Consider the following 18,513-nt stretch of genomic DNA (forward strand, 5'->3'; position numbering starts at 1 on the left):
TGATTTCTTCAATAAGAGATTTATAACACAACTCTCCACAACCTCTGGAAACAAAGAGAATGCAACAGATGCTTCACATACCTTTTTAAGATATCCTAGTCTAAGTTTGAAAATTTCTTCTTGTTCATGATATTCTGCCAAAGTCAACCTGTCAAAAATAAAATTGTAATTCTAGATATTAAGATTAATATTATTTCTTATTAACAGCTATGTAAAATAAGATAAAATTAATCAAATGGAAATACTAAAATCTTGACAGCTTTTAGCCCAAAAATCCTTTAGGATACTCTTCAGAATGCATCTAATACTTATACTCGTAAATGGAACAATTAATTAATACATACATGCACATACACACACATTTTTATTAACTTCTCCATTTGGTTTTCAAGTATTAATAAACAAAGTAGCAGATAGTACTATATACCAAGCAATAATTCTTACACTTTTAAGATCATGGATCTCTAAAAACAACTTAAAAGCATTTATAAACACTTCATCCAAAAAATTTCACATATAAATAATTTTGGGGTTCACAGATCTCAGTTTAGAATTCCTATTCCAGGGTCTTCTTTCATCAAATAGAATGCAAACCCCAAAACAGCAAAAGAGACATTTTTTACATTTCTCTCCATTTCCCTATCAGAAAATACTTGACATTGTTAGTTTTTTAGGTATCTGTTTTCTATTTCCATTAATAAAAAACATTTTTGGATAAGATGTACAAAATTTAGATATTATGAATTGGAGACAATCTTCTTTAAAAAAACGTGATTTTCCTGCAGACTAAAAAGAGCTAAGCTAGGATAATGTTAATTTTAATGGCTTTTAATCGCCACATCAATTAGTTGTAGGATGTCCACATCCTAATCCCTGGGACATGTGAATATGTTAAGTTTTACAACAAAGGCGACTTAAGGTAACAGATGGAGTAAGATTGCCAATCAGCTGATCTTAAAATAGGGAGTTATTCTGAATTATCCTGGTGAGCCCAATGTAATTACAAGAGTCCTTAAATGAGGAAGAGACGAGCAGACAAGTCAGAATCAGAGTGATATGACACGAGAAAGGCCGATTGGCTGCTGCTGGCTTGCAGACAGAAGGGAGCATGAACCAAGGAATGTGGACAGCTTCTAGAAAGGCAAGGAAATGGGTTTTCCTCTAAAGCCACAAGAAGTAAAATAGCCTTGATGACACCTCAATGAGATGACAGCCCAATGAACCCACTTCAGATTTGTAATCTCCAAAACTGTAAGATAAATGATTTGTGCTATTTTAAGCTACTAAATTTGTGGTAATCTGTTACAGCAGTATAATAGAAAACTACAACAGATCTTAGTACCTGGAAGTGGTTCCTGTAATAAACAACCTAAAAATGTGGAAATGGCATTGGTACTGAGTGGTGGATAAGAGGCTAGGAGAATTTAGAGGAGCATGATTTTAAATTTAAAAAGGCTTAGCCTCCTTGAACAGACTGTTAGCAGAAATGTGGATGTTAACAACTCTGCTATTGAGGACTCAAGGAATTCCAAAGTACAGCAGAAAAAACATACCCCTTTAGAGGAGACTTAAGTTGTCAAGGACTGTTGACAGAAATATAGACCGCATAGGCGCTGCTGGTGAGACTCAGAAGGAAATAAGAAACATGTTATTCCTAACAAAAAAGAACAATGCTGGAGGTATACACTCCCTTACTTCAGCATGTACTACAGGGCAACAATAATCAAAACAGCATGGTATTGGCAGAAAAACAGACACACAGAGACCAATGGAATAGAATTGAGAACACAGAAATAAACACACATAAATATGAAAAGATAATTTTTGACAAAGAAGCCAAGAACATACAATGGAGTCAAGACAGCCTCTTCAATAAATGGTGCTGGGAGAACTGGAAAGCCACGTGCAAAAGACTGAAACTAGACTGCTATCTGTCACCATGTACCAAAATTAATTCAAAATGGATCAAAAACCTAAATATAGGACCTGAAACAATATACTGCATAGAAGAAAACATAGCTACTAAACTTATGGACCTTGGGTTCAAAGAGCATTTTATGAATTTGACTTCAAAGGCAAGGAAAGTAAAAGCTAAAATAAATAAATGGGACTATATCAAACTTAAAAGCTTCTGCACAGCAAAAGAAACCATCGACAAAATAAAGAGGCAGCCAACCAAATGTGAGAAGATTTTTGCAAACAATGCCTCCAAAAAGGGGCTAATATCCAAAATATATAAGGAACTCATACAACTCAACAACAAAAAAACAAACAATCCAATTGAAAAATGGGCAGAGGACCTGAAGAGACATTTCTCCAAAGAGGACATCAAATGGCCAATAGACATATGAAAAAATGCTCAACATCACCAATCATCAGAGAAATGTAGATAAAAACCACAATGAGATATCACCTCACCCCAGTCAGAATGGCTATCATCAACAAGACAAATAGTAACAAGTGTTGGAGAGGCTATGGAGAAAAAGGAACCCTCATACACTGTTGGTGGAAATGCAGACTGGTGCAGCCGCTATGGAAGGCAGTGTGGAGGTTCCACAAAAAACTATGAATAGAATTACCATATGACCCAGCAATCCCTCTCCTGGGTATCTACCCAAAAAATCAGAAAACATTTATCCGTAAAGATATATGTGCTCCGATGTTCACTGCAGCTTTATTTACAGTGGCCAAGGCATGGAAACAACCAAAGTGTCCTCCGATAGATGAATGGATAAAGAAGTTGTGGTATATATACACAATGGAATACTATTCGGCCATAAGAAAAGATGAAATAGTACCATTTGTGACAAAATGGATGGATCTTGAGATTATAATGCTAAAGTCAAATAAGTCAGACAGAAAAAATAGAGAACCATATGATTTCACTGATATGTGGTATATAAAACTGAAAACAACAAAAGAATAAGACAACAAATGAAGAAACAAAAACTCATAGACATAGACAATAGTTCACTGGTTACCAGAGGGTAAGGGGGAGGGCGGTGGTAGATGAGGGTACAGGGGATCAACTATATGGTGATGGAAAGGAACTGACTCTGGGTGGTGAACACACAATGTGATATATAGATGATGTATTACAGAATTGTACACCTGAAACCTATGTAACTTTACTAATAATTGTCAACCAATGAACTTTAATTTTAAAAAAAGAAAAAAGGAAATTGAAGGAATGAGTATCTTTGTCATTATGGAAGATAGTTTTAGCAGAACTACATCCTGCAGTTACGCAGAAAGCCAAACTTATGAGAAATGAATTTAAATATTTAGCTTAGGGGATTTTCCAAACAAAGTGTTGTTAAAAGCATACACTGTTTTCTTCTTGCTATTTATATTAAAATGTGAGAAGAGAGAGATAAATTAAGGGAAGAAATATTCAATAAAAGGAAACCGGGATGACTTAATAGTTTTAAGAAATTCTCATCCTAGCCAGAGTGCAAAATACACTGAAAATGAGATTCACTGTCAGAAAAGCTTTTCTTAAAAAAAAAGGGGGTGAGGGGGCGAGAGGAAGAGGGAGTAGCTGGACAACTTTTTGCTAATACCCCAGAGAGGTCAGAATATTCAGTCACATAAATGGTCTTTGAAAAGATGAAGTGTATGACTCAATGGATCCCCTCAGCCTTCTCAGCAGAAGCTAAAACACAGCAATGGGATTATCTAGAAATGAACTGTGGAGGATCCTCTTGTTTAATGAATTGAATCCTTGTTTTACACATGGGAGATCCACATGATTCTCAACAATGTTATACCAGCAGAAACACTGCCAGTTTGGATTTAAAAGGACAGAGAAAGTATTAAATAAAAGGCCATCAGATCCCCAAAATAATGCAAACAAGAAAAGGGCTGATAAAGCTACTCAGCTACAAATACAAATTAACCCTCATCAAAAAGACTGAGAGTTGTTGACAAAATGTTGAGCCCAGGAGGTAGAGGCCCTCTACCTATTATTCCACAAATAATTATTACCAGATCTTGAAACCAAATGGAGTTTGCCTGGATGGATTTCAAAACTGCTAGGGATCACTAATTCTTTTAATTTTTTTCTGTTTGAATAGGAATGTCTATAACCGTTATTTGCCATACTTTTTTTTTTTTTTTTGGTCTGTCCCCACAACTGTATTTTGGAAAGAGGTTACCTTCTTTCTTGAGGTTCATAGATAAAGAGAAATTGTGTCTCAGGGTGCAGTGAGATTTAGAACGTTTAAGCTGTAAGATTTAGATGAGATTTTGGACGTTGCGTTGACACTGTAATGGGGTTGAGACTTTTGGGGATGGTGGGGTAGGATTAAATATATTTTGAATTTGGGAAGGATGTGAATCTTGGGTCAGAAGGCAGACTATGATAGGCAGAATAATGGCTTCTCAAAGATGCCATATCCCAATCCTCAGACTATGCAAATATCTTACCTTACATTGCAAAGTATTAAATGAGAGTAAAGGTTCCCAGTAAGCTGACCTTAAAATAAGGTGGTTATCCTGGATAATACAGCTATATAAGTAAGTACACAGAAGAAAGAAAAACATTTTTATCTGAAGGAAACTGGAAAAAAGTACAGAAGCAGTAACATTTGAGTTTGGTTAAAGAGGAGAAACAGAAGGAAGCCAGGAAGAAGAAATGGCACATATGGGGGCATGGTAACTCAAGAGCATAGCATGTAAAGATGCAAGCATAAAGAAAAATGAATGTATAGTATAGATTAAGGAAGTTATCTACTATTGTTTGCTAAGAGGTTTAATCACAGGTCAATGCTGAATTTTATCTGTTTCTTATTTTGACATCTGTTAGGATGATTATATCTTTCTCTTTATGTGGAAAATTACATTGATATTTCTAATGTTAAACCAACCTTCCATACCTAAAATAAATCCAACTTGGTCTTGATAGGTTATCATTTTATATATTATATTGTGGGTTACGTTTACTTTTATAAGTGAAATTAGCCAATAACTTTCCTTCCTTGTACGGTCTTTCTTAATTTTGACACCAAGATTTTGTTAGCCTCATAACATAAGCTGGAAATATTTCTGCCTTAGTATTCTTCAAAAAAGTTTTTAAAAGACTGGTACTACTTCTTCCTTAATTGGTTTGTAGAATTCACAGATGAAGTCATCTGTACCTGGAGTTTTCTTTGATCAAAGATTTGAATTACAGATTAAATTTCCTTAATAGCTATAGAACTATTTGAATTTTATTTCTTCTCATGTTAATTTTGTTAAGTTGCATTTTTCTAGAAATTTATTCATTTCACAAAAATTTAAAATTTAAGCCATTTATAATATTTCATTTTCCTTTAAATAACTGAAGACTTGTAATATTCCTTTTTCATTCCTGATAATGGCTGCCTTCCCTTTTTTCAGTTTACTAGTTTATTTATTTTTAAACACAGATGCCTTTTTTAGGATTGGCTAATTCTCTGTATTGTATGTTTGCTTGCTGTATCATTAATTACTATTCTTATCTTTCCCCTCTTCCTTCTTGGGTTAGTTCTGCTGCTAATCTCCTAACTCACTGACATAGATGCTTAGTTTATAAAGTTTTCGTTTTTCTTCTTTTCCTAGATAGTAGTATACAGGCTATAAATTTCCCTCTAGATACGTTTCAGATTTATCTCACAAATTTTGCTATGTAACACTTTCACTATCATTCATCTAAAAATATTTTTCATTTCCATCTAGACTTTTCCACTATCTTTTTTGTTACTGATTTCTAATTTAATTTCACTGTGGTCACAGAACATATTCTATATGATTCCAATCCTTTAGGTTTCACCCTGAGTTCTACCAAACATTTAAGGATGAAACAATCCCAGTCTTATGCAAACTCTTTCAATCCTTTGAAATTTGTTGGAACTTGTTTTATGACCTAACATGGTCAATTTTTCATAAAAGTCCATGCTCAAAAAAACATATATTCTGCAGATATTAGCAGATGCTCCATTAGGTCAAGCTTGTCAAGTTCAATGGAATTTTCTATATTCATACTGTGTGTTCTGTTTTGTATTGTTTTATTTTTATCTACATGTTCTATTACTAAGAAATGTGTGTGCTGAAATCTCCTATTATGATTTGTGGATCTGTTTATATCTCCTTAAAGTACTGTCAATTTTTAATTTATCTTGAGGACATGTTATTATGTGCATACAAATTTAGAATTCTTATTATATGTTCCTGGTGATTTAAACTTTTTGTAGTTAGTTATGCAATAACCACTCTATTTCTTATAAATATATAGATAAAATCAAAACAATTTACAATATATTTAACATGAAGTCAAAACGTTGATTAAAATGTATTAATGTACCGTTAATGCAAGGATGACTTAAGACATTATCTGTAGATAATATTAGATATGAAAACTATTACCTCTGAATAATAAAAGTCTTTGTGACGAAAATCAGAAAATCCTACCTAAAACTTGACTGAATCCTGCTAGTCGTTAAAAAATTAGTTAAGACCCAGGAACCATGCAAGTACTTTATATGTGTTACCTCACATCATCCTTTCAAAATCATGACGTATGTACTTTCATTAAGTGAAAAAACCAAGGCTCAAAGAGGTAAAATAGCTTAATAACAACCTGAAAGAATCAAGGTTGGACTCCACATCTGTCTGACTACAGAGCTTCAAGTTCTAACCACTACATAGTAGTAACTTCATTTTTTATGTTAATTTCTTGATAGAAAAATAATTAAATATTCGTGATCCTTATTACATTCCCAAAGATATTCTGTACACAAGGCAAAGCCTAATTTCCACTAAACAGTGATTCAAAAGGAGTTTTTAGAAGATAGTTGCAGAGTATGGCTGCTAAAATCAAACTATAATATACTGCGTTTCCCTGAAAATAAGACCTAGCCGAACCATCAGCTCTAATGTATCTTTTGGAACAAAAATTAATATGAGACCCAGTCTTATTTTAACATAAAACCGGGTCTAACATAATATAATAATATAATATAATATTAGTATAGTATAATATAAAATACTGGGTCTTATATTAATTTTTGCTCCAAAAGTCACATTAGAGCTGATGGTCTGGTTAGGCCTTATTTTCGGGTAAACACAGTATATGAATCAAAGTGCTTCTGTGGCTTTTCCCCCTATTTAAATCTGCATCTGCATAGGAATGCAATCAAATTACTATGTAGTATCAATTCATTTGCCACTCCAAGAACACATGGCAGCATAACTTCAGAGTTAGTTCTAAGTCGACATATGCAATAAAATGGGATAGAAATGAGACAAGTCTATGATTACTAAACAGTTATAGCTGTTAGCATCTTGGAAGACAAATAGGAAGCAAAATACCTGTAACAAACCAGAAAAATGGTCTGTTGAGGAGAAAATGAAATCAATCAAATGCTTATGTATTGTAATTTAGTATTTGCTGACCACTTCCCATGTGCTGGCAACTGTTCCAAATATTGAGAATATGTATAAATATAAAATAGTGAGATAAATGCTACAATATAGACGAGAATGTACAAAAGGCTATGGGCACCTAACCTGAGGGGGTGGGAGGAAGCCGCCAGGAAGAAAAAATGTTAGAGAGTGCTTCTTATCAAAATTGGCATTTGAGCCAAGTGTTAAGAGATGAATAGGAAATGAGGCGAAGAAAGGCAAGGAACCAGATTCACAAAGGCCCACAAAAGTCCATTTAGAAAACTGGAAGAGTTTACCATAGGGGACACAGGACAAACGGTGGGGAACGAGGCTAAAGAGGGAAGTAAGTATGCCTTTAAAGAATCTTCCTGAGAGAAGAATTTTATCTTGAAGGCAAGTGAAGGAAACATGAAAGTTGCATGATGAAACGTAAGAAAACAGTCATCTAGGTTATACAGAGAAAGGGAAACATCTCAGATGTTTCATTAACTGTGTCATTAACTGAGTGAATGGTAACGCTGTGTGATGAAGAGACAAGTGCTGACCTATCCTTCACGGGCCAAGAACAAGTTTTCAAGAGAAGGAACTATCTAATATGGGATTTGAAAGATGGACAGAAATTAAGACAGTGGGTTGGAGTTTGAAAGTTGATGATGAGGAGTAGGCACTAATCAATGGCAAATGATGGCTAGAGAGATCGGAAGATGCTAGACCCGACGTGCTTTATAAGCCATTTTAAGACTAGGATTCTATCATTCAAAAAGAGAACTATGGTAGGGTTCTAAGAGAATGAAAAGATCGTAATTTTATTTTGGAGAAAATGACTGACTGCTACGTGAACTGGACTGGAGGAAAAGACCAAAGTTGAAAGGGGTGTGTGTATGTGTAAAAATAACCCAAGTAGGAGACGGCAGTAATGTGAGTTAGAATGGTGTCAGTGGGGACCTACACACGTGGGTACATTTGAGATATAGAAGAATTGGTGATCTACTGTGGTGGAGTTAAAGCTAACATACACTTTATATAACCATTCACCTACCCACTGACCCTTTTTTTAAGAAACAAATTTACTAATTTACAAAAGAGTAAATCATTTGCTAAATTTTTAAAAAATATCAATGGTCAAATGCTTTAATTCCAAGTTATAGTAGCCCCCCAAACTTAGGAAAGGCTTGAAGAAGTAGACTGTATATGGATTCTGAGAGATGAGATTATCAGCACCTATTTATTAATGGAAAATAATAAAAATGAATTATGAAAAATAAATGGAAGCTTGCTCTAAAATGTTAAGGGTGACAACCAGAATTCTGGCATTTGGAACTGAAAGACTAGTACTACCATTTACTAATAGAGAGGACATGAAAAAACAAGGGGTGTGGAGGGGCGAGGGTAAGGGGTCAGGAGGAAGGGATGAAAGGAGGGGGAGAGAGACTGAAATGGGAAAGATAATAGAAAATACAGTTTTTATTTTGTGTTGTGTTTTTATTAAATACAGTTTTGAACAGGCTGCACAGGTTCCTGTGAGGTATTTAAGAACCAATATCAACTAAGCAAGGACATGACAGTCATGACTGAGATATAAATATTTGACACTCAAAAGAGAAAAGTGGACTGGAAATAGAAGTTTGGAAGTCAGCAGCATATACATGTTAACTGAAACCCTGAAACTAGCTAATACTCAAGGAGAAGATTTAGAATGTAAGAAACATGACGGTCTAGGACAGATCCTTAAATAACACCTACATTTTACAAATGGTAGAGTAAATGATGCCCAAAGAAGAGACCAAGAAGATGTGGGCACGTAAGTTAAAATGAAAATGAGGAGAACAAGGTATTTCAAAAATTAAGGCAAGAATGAGTCTTTTGGGGAAAAATAAGAAGCCAACAACATTCAATGTCTATGGAATTTAACATCAAGGAGATAGTTAATTTTCAGTTAAGAAAGGAGCGAGTGGAAGGCAAGGCAGAAGATGTCATATGGAGACGACAGAACATGGAGACTAGAGTGATTTATAACTCAGGAAGTTTGTTTTGTTTTCTAAAAGGAAGGAACAAATAGAGAGTAAAAAGTTGAAGACAGAAGATAAAGAAGGGATCAACAGAAGAGGTCCCTGATATAGCAGGGGATGGGATTCAAAGCATAGATGAAACATTATCTTTCAAGAAAGGAGAAAAAGAATACACCCATATAAAATATCCCATGTAAAACAGAGGATGTATGTGTATTTTCTACTCACATAAACTTATGTAAGTTGTAGAAGAGAAAAAATAAGCTTGGATACATCTGTATGGAAGTCCCCTCTTATCCAGGGGGATACATTCCAAGATTCCCAGTGGATGCCTGAAACCACCAGATAAAATACTAGATCCTACATAGACCCTATATCTACTATGCTTTTTCCTATACATACATACTTATGATAAAGTTTAATTTATAAATTAGGCACAGTGAGAGATTAACAATAACTAATAATAAAATAGAACAATTATAACAATATACTGTAATAAAAGTTATGTGAATGAGGTCTCTCTCTCTCTCTCTCTCTCTCAAAATACCTTATTAGAATGTACTCACCTTTTCACTTAAAGGAAGCATTTCTGGCTTCTCTTTGGCATATCTGAATTGCCAATATCACTACTCTTAGGTTTGGGGCCATTATTAAGTAAAATAAGGGTTAGTTGAACACAAGTGCTGGGATACCCCCATAGTCAATCTGAATAACCAGGACAGCTAGTATGTGACTAACGGGCAGCAGCATATACAGTGGATACGCCAGACAATGGGATGATGCACGTCCTGGGCAGGACGGAGTGGGACGGTTTGAGATTTCATCACGCTACTTAGAATGGCGTGCAATTTAAAACTTATAAATTGCTTATTTTTGGAATTTTCCATTTAATGTATTTGGACTAGGGTTGACCACGGGTAACTGAAATCTCGAAAAGCAAAATGCGAATATGGTGGGACTACTGCACATCAAAATTTTAACAACGGTGTTCTCTGTGGTATCGGATCATGATCTGTATTGTTTTATTATGTTCTTCCATATTTTCTATGATAAGCATGTAACTATTTTTTAAAATGTCTTTGTCCCTTGAATTATAAAGAGTAATACATCTTAAAGCAGAAAATTTAGAAAACAAAGAAAAGCTGAAAGGGGAAAAACAATACCTAAAATCTACCAATGTATTGCTTTCACAGGTTGAGAAAATATATGGCGAATGGTTGAGAAAATGTTACATTACTTAACATTCTTTTGAAAAAGGAACATTAATAATTGACTCTATCATTCAGACATGGAAGAAAGAGTGGAGTTCAGTCTCCTCTTAGTTACCTAAGTCTCTGTTTTAAAAGAAGATGAATAAACCTCCACTTAAAACAGTAAAAATCAAATATTTGGGGCTTATTATTAATGTAGAGGTAAATTTTCAATACTGCCTTCCTTCCTGGCCGTAACTATTTCTACTACCTAAGTATTAGTTTAATTATAAATAATATATATTACTAGCATTCATGTTCACTGGCAATAACTTAAAAAAAGGAAAATTAAAAATGTAGGCTTACAGTTGTGGTAAATTTGGTCTAACAAAGGGATCATTTTCTGCTCCATTGACTGCTTTGTTTTTCCTTTGTTTTGGTTCAGAATTGGTAGAGGGTGCCTGAGAATTATTAGCTGTGGGAGGTTTGCGTTTGGCTAGCAGTTTCCTTTGCCTTTCAATTTCTTCCCTTTGCTGATTCACCCATTCTTGTTGCCTGTATAAAAATAAACATAAAAAACCACGTTAACTCTCCATTACTTTTCACAGTTAAAACATGAAAATACGTTTATAAACATGAAACGTCATATAATACAAATTTGGAACCTTTTGGTCCCACCCTTGGGAACCAACTCATACTTACTGTCCAGGTCTCATTTGAAACATTTATTTCTAAATGAGGTATAAACCCCCACAGTAAGAAAAAATGTGTTGCCATATATATATTCTCATGATACCTTACAGCTCCCCGCCTCCATCTTTCTACCAAATATTCCTGTAGATACTCGATCAGAATGTGTCCGGTTGGACTACATCACTCCACGAGAACAGAGAGTACATCAATTTTTATATCCTATTGTATTCAATAAATATTTATTGAAGTAAATGTGCTATTAAATAAAAGAACTAGCAGAAATTAAGTATGGGGCAGATTTTATATGTGCATCTCACTCATCATTTAGAGCTTGCAGAAAAACTTACAAAAGACAAATGTGAATTCAATAAAGTATTATTTTCTAAATTCATCTGTTAAAAAGAAATTTGGGGAATGGGCAAATGATGTTTTGAAATGAAACAAAAATTGATCTAAATATTAAAAATTTAGGAACAAAGAAATTTTGACAATTTAAAGAAAGGAAACAAGAAAATTAGCATTTGAAATTGCTTTGAAAAATGGGCAATTAATAAAAATAAAAATATTACTGCTACCCATTCAAGAACCTAAAGCTTATTAGTTCTAAACACTAATAGATATGATGTCTATTACAAAATATAGTCTGGAGATATCAGCAATTAGACCAGAACATTAAGTAGGTAACAGTCAGACTTTTTAAAACCATCCCATCATACACCTTAAACTTATTCTAACAGTAACCATATTCACCTCGCATGCTAAGAAAAAATTTTTTAAAGTCTGCATGATTATACTAGTATTTAGAACAAATCAAATATTTCAATTCCTTGCTCCCCCACCCCCATTCAAACCAGAACTACAGAACTTCTACTCTGCTGATGCAGAATTGGCTTTACAAATAGAATTCCTTTTCCTATGGTTCTAGCCAGGTAAGAGTACAATATGGTAGGAGTAAAAGAATCAAGAACCACCTAGGTAGAAGAGTAAAAAGGTCAAGAAAAATCTCAAGAATAGCAAAGCAAGAACAAGACTTTAATTCAGTTTACATTTGGAAGTGGAAATAAATACTTTCGATTTATTAAAAAATTAATTTTTAAAGCTAGTTTAGAGTACAACCAAGATGTTAATATAAATAAAAATAAACAGCAATAACCCCTATGATTAAAATCATAATAGAAAGTAAAGAAATACTAGAATGAATATATAGTTAATACTTGGTTATTCAGGAATGACCATAGAATTTAGAGCCTATTGACTTAATATTACTAATTTTTATTTATTTCTCTTCTCATCCTCCAACTACTTTGGTTTTAGCACTGATGTACAGCTTGATATAAAATACATATATGTAACAAGATACAGTAGACCCTCAATAAATTCTTATTAGTGACAAGAAATGCAAGAATTTTTTTTAAAAACTAGATTACCAGTTTATTATAAAAGGATATAACTAAGGAGCAGCCAGATGGAAGAGATGCAGAGGGTAAGGTCTGGGGAAAGATCTCAGAGCTTCCGTGCTCTCTAAGGGTTCCACTCTCCCTGCATCGCCACATGTTCAAACAACCTAGAAGTCCCAATTTTGCTCTTTTTTGACAGTTCCAAGGAGAAATTTTAACTACTGGCGGAGTTTAGATTTATGTTTAGTTTATATCTAAGGTTATATTATGTAATATAGCCTTCTCTTATTGTTTACCAGGACAACTGTAGTTCTGGGTTTAGTAGCAGAGGTTCTTCCTCATAAAACACTCAAAAATTATGGTTTCTATCTCAAAGGTATCCTCCTACTCTCCACTTTTACTTTCAATATTTTAGCTCAAACCTAATCGCCTTTCTTTTGGACAACTCTCCATCTGAACCGTCAACAATTTAGCCTCTTTCCAATATTATTCCACCATTACCGTCAGCGTTATCTTTCTAAAAATTGTAATCATACACATTATATACAAGCCTTTAAAAGCTCCCCATTATCCACAGAATTAAAACCCAGACTCCCTACCAGCACAGGACACTATCTTTCACGATGGTATATCTAACACCTAGCACAACTGTGTGGAACAAAAGCTGAATAAATCAACAGAGATACAAAGAAGGCCTTTCTGTGACAAGTCCTGGGCAGCAGTGTTTGAAACAGTAGTTTATGTGCTACTATGTGAAACAATGCTTTGTCTTTATTTTCCATTTAACTGGATTAACTCTAGAAAAGTTAATGTAGATGCTGACACTTCTGCTTTTCAGGTTTAAAAAAATTTTTTTTCCAGCAAAAAAAAGGAGCAGCACAGATCTGAAAAAAGGAGCAGCACCGATCCTGGCTCCTTAACACAGTCAACCTATCTTTACCTACCACCACCAGGCCTCAAGGAAAATTCAGTAACAACGATTTCTTTGTTTAAAAGTTTACCTCGGAAATGCTAAAGCCACACGTTCCGTTCAAGTGATTTATAAGTTATTGTATCTCTGGCAGAAGAGAAAACAATTCCTGTTTTTTTCCATAGGAAAAAGAGCAGGCAAGTGCTGAATATTAACACTTCAGTAAGAACTAGTTAATAAGATAAATTAAGTAGAAAAATCCCACCATATACATCTATATCTATCTATCTCATCCAATGAGAATTAAATTTTCAACAATTTTCCTCCTAAATCATCCATAAAGCTAGGTCAGTTCATATTTTGGAAAGTCATATTTAGAATAATACAATGTAACGTACAGATGAATCTCAACTAATCAAGAAGTCTGCTAAAGCTAAAACTATCTTTGTTTTACGTTCCTTTCAAATGTACTAAATTCTATGATCTCAAAGAGTAATAAGGAATAGATGTAGAACATAATTTTAAATCTATAATCGTCGGAAGTAATGAAAACCCAAAGGAATACTACACTTTTTAAAATGTAAGAATGACTAACTTCACAAGATTCTGAAATGCAAAACCATCTGTCCATTGTTCAGTAAATGAAGCACCATGTCTAACTGTTGTGAAGTGCCCAAGGCGTAATCTGTCTTGCATACTCTTCTCTCGGCTTGACAGTTTTTCTTGCGTACTCTGAAAAAAGGAGGAAAAATCATCACTCAATTATAGTTATTTACATTTTAAAAGGATACAAGGTAAAGGGGGCTAGTAAAAGGGAAAGTAAAATTTATCAAACTTTTAACTTACCTTTTCAATAAGCAGTTTCTTGCTCATTGATATGCACTTATTTAATCGTTCTTTGTATTTTTCAAGTAATTTTTGTTGTTCATCTATTTGCCGTCTGAGATCACAGTTAGCCTATAACAATAAGTAGAAAATGCAGAAGTCAAGAATTTGTGTATATGAAACACTTAGAAATATTTTTTAACATTTTGAATAAATTACATAAAGAAAAAGGATTAATAAGATTTAGTATTTGAGTATGTTACTAAAAAAATTTTTTTTAAACATCTACTTACTATGGGATATACTGCTACCATGTTTCCCTGTAAATAAGACCTAGCTGGACAATCAGCTCTAATGTGTCTTCTGGAGCAAAAATTAATGTAAGACGGGTCTTATATAAGACAGGGTCTTATATTATAGTAAAATAAGATATCATATCATATCATATCATTATATCGGGTCTTATATTATAGTAAAATAAGACCAATTCTTAATTTTTGCTCCAAAAGACGCATTAGAGCTGATTGTCCGGCCAAGTCTTATTTTCGGGGAAATATAGTAAATGCTGCTTAAATGTGTAGTGGAAACTACACAGAATTTGTATCCATACTCCATGAATTCAAATCCACTCTCTAAGTTATCTGAACCTTAGTTCAGCTTTCTTATTTCTAAAATAGGGCCAATGCCATCTCCCTCACTTAAAAATAACTGAAATATAGTATATAAAGTATCTAACATTTAAAAATGAATGTGAATCTTTCCCATCTTTTGTAACTAATGTTCTCTATTCAACTTGAGGATGACACTGTAGAAGTCTATCCAACAGCTAATCATTCCCACCATCTTTTCGGCACAATATACAACTTTGCTAACTTTGTAGGCTGCCATATGCTCAGGGAAGGGGCCTCTCTCTAAGCTCAGGAGATGAGTCTGATTACTTGAGTATAACGAGAATAACCTGGAGGGCTTGTTGGAACACAGTTAGCTGGGACCGACCTGCAGGGTCTGAGTCAGTAGATCTGAGGCAGAGTCTTAAAATGTATTTCTTGTAATTTCCCCAGTAATGCTGATGCTTCTGGTCTGGGGATCCTACTTTGAGAACCACAGGTCTAGGCCAATCATGGTCAAAGCCAAAAGACAGTGGCATAATAAAAAATGCTAGGAGAAAATAACTGCCAATCTAAAATTTATACACCTAATAAAGCTGTTCTTCAAGAAAAAGGGTGAAACAAAGACACTTTCAGAGGAATGCAAATGGAATTTAGCGCCGACAGATCCTCATCATTAGTGCAATTCAAACAAAATTCCAATTGTGTGTGTGTGTGTGTGTGTGTGTAACTTGAAAAACTGATTCAGTCATTTCTCTCTTACTGCAAAGGGCCAAATACAGCCAAAAAGAAATGGATATTTATTCAACCACATATCAAGATTTAATACAAAGCTACAGTAATTATGACCACCCAAATCTATTTTCTCCTTCTTCCTTAAAAATGAAACACCAGTATTTCATTTTGGATTGGTAAGTGCCTAGCTTAAAGATACATTTCCCAGCTTCCTTTGTAGCGAAGGATCGTCAGTGAGACATAAGCAGAAGTTGTTCAATGGGATTCCCAAGAAGACTGCATACAGAATTGTTGTGCTTTTTTTGTTATTCCCTTCCTCTTCCTGTTTTCTGCTTAGGAACATAGATATAACTGTGACTCTAATAAACATTTTGTACCTTGATATGACCTTCAATATGGAAACCATACACTAAGGATGACAGAGTAAGAAAATGAAAGGAGCCAAGATCCCAAATGACACTGGGGAGCCATCACACCTGGCTTCCCACTTCCGTTCTTCTCTCAAAAAAAAAACAAAAAAAACACATTGCATTTCATTTAAAGTATTGTTGTTTATGTTCTCTGTTATGAACAGCCAAAGACAACTACTAAATTATATTTTTAAAAAATGCTGTGAAACCAGCAGATTTGAATACACAAATAGAACACAAGCATAGCAGAGAACACAGAAATAGATCCACACTTGTATATAGAAACTAGATGATATGATAGAATTGGCAGTAAAGAGTGGACTTTAAATTAAATGGGCTGGACAACTGGTTATCTTTATAGAAAAAAATTAAAATGAAACCCTACTTCACACCATACCCCAAAACAAAGATTACACTTAACAATACTGAAAAACAAGACTATAAAACTTCTGAAAGAAAAATACAGAAGAACATCTTTATGATCTTAGAGATAAAAAGAATTCTGTTGGTATACCTTTGATAATAATTTGGTACAAATAAAACAAACTATAAAAAGATATATTTAATCATATAAAAATTTTAAATGCATCTAAGCATCAAAAGATAGCATGAAGAAATGAAAAGACAATTCACACATTGAGAAAAAAAATCAATATATATTGATTATCAGAGCAAAACCCTGACATCAATTTTAAAAAGACAGCAACCCAATAAGAAAATGAGCAAAAAACACGATCAGTTATTTCACAGAAGAAACACAAATAGTTAACAAATATTTTAAAAGATGTTCAAAAAATAACTAGGGAATGCATAATTAAAGACACTTTTTGTTACATCTATCAAATTGACCAAAAAAATATTTAAATCTGATTATAGGACTTGGCAAAGGTAATGAGCAATGAGACTATTTCCTGCCCACTGCTGCTGGGCATGTAAACCAATGCAACTATTTTGGGAAAAATTTGACGTTATAAAATAAAGCTGAGGATGTGCATGCCCTGTACTCCTAAGCATATACCACAGAGAAACCCTATGTCCTAGAAAACATGTACGAGAATGTTCATAGCAGAACTGTTCATATTAGCAAAGAGTGGAAGCTAAATGTCTACCAAAAGCAGAAAAGATAACTTATGGTATATCCATATAATGTCTTGCTATATAGTAGTGAAATGAACAAACATGACAATCCCACATATAATGTTTAGTGAAAACGAGCAAGGCAAAAGGACACATCCAGTATAATTTTGCTTATATAATGTATGAAACCAAACTCAAATATGTTAAGAATGTATAGATATATGTAATAAAAAAGAAAAACGATGACATAATAAATACAAAACTTAGAATAGCGGCCAATTAAAGGGATGGGAGAGACAGAATGTGATGGAATCAGGAAAGGCACACTGGGTGCTTCAAAGGTATGAGTCATTGTGGTAGGATCATGGATGTTGGTTTTACCGAGTTTCTATACCAATAGTTCTCAATGCTGGCTTAAATTAGAATCATCTTGAAAAGCTTTTACAAGTGAAACTCTCAATGCCCAAGCCCTATACCACATCAATTTAATCAGAATTTCTCAAGGTGGAGTTTTGGCATCAGTACTTTTAATAATGTGCCTCCTACCCTTTCCATCATCCAGTGATTCTAATGAGCAGCAAAGGAGTGAAAACCAGTTTTATACTTTACTCGCATTTCAAGTATATTTTTGGATGTGTCTTTTTATAAAGTTTTCATTAAAAATCTCACAGGATTGCAGCAGTTACTTCACCTTGTATAATATCAAATGTCAATTAGGTTTATAACAAAATCAATTAACTTTAAAACTCATGTGAAATGGATCTGTCATATAACAGTTGATCAAATAAAAATAAATTTAACTTCCTTCTATTTCTCCAACTGTTCCTCAGTTCACATTTTAAAGAGCTAGTAAAATAATTACTTTAAAGTTGGTATTTTCAATCATGTACTTATACAACCAGAAAAGGCTTACTTTTCTTTCAGATATGGAATTTTTTACAATGCTAACTAAGTACTTTCTCAACAAAATTTTACTATTGCCAAATTAGTCAACTTTTTTCCCCTCTATGACTTACTACTTACCCTGAGCAAGTCATCTATACGACCTTCCTTCTTCTCCAGGTCCTGGTTTTTATTACTTTCTAATGCTGCTAATTTCAGCATTGTGAGATCAGTCTAAATGAAAGAAAGCTATTTTATTATCACACACACACACACACACACACACACACACACACATATGTATCATTGCATGCAAACATAAAATTAGATTTTGCTCTGATTCTAAAAAGCAAAGAAAATATTTGAGTTTGTA

General features: G+C 33.8%; 1 protein-coding gene across 4 annotated transcripts in view; it reads right to left on the minus strand.

The window, feature by feature from the left end:
• Positions 1–18,513, minus strand: part of TLK1 (tousled like kinase 1) — a 126,495-nt gene that overhangs the window by 29,786 nt on the left and 78,196 nt on the right. For all 4 annotated transcript variants that reach the window (XM_081051325.1, XM_081051324.1, XM_081051326.1 and 1 more), the window contains 5 exons: positions 18,282–18,374; positions 14,450–14,560; positions 14,199–14,335; positions 10,970–11,158; positions 82–148 (listed from right to left, as the gene is read on the minus strand). In XM_081051325.1, the coding sequence (XP_080907451.1) occupies positions 82–148; positions 10,970–11,158; positions 14,199–14,335; positions 14,450–14,560; positions 18,282–18,374 (597 nt within the window). The remainder of the gene's footprint in view (positions 1–81; positions 149–10,969; positions 11,159–14,198; positions 14,336–14,449; positions 14,561–18,281; positions 18,375–18,513) is intronic.

Source organism: Rhinolophus hipposideros (genome assembly GCF_964194185.1).
Source record: "Rhinolophus hipposideros genome assembly, chromosome: 6".
NCBI lineage: Eukaryota > Metazoa > Chordata > Mammalia > Chiroptera > Rhinolophidae > Rhinolophus > Rhinolophus hipposideros.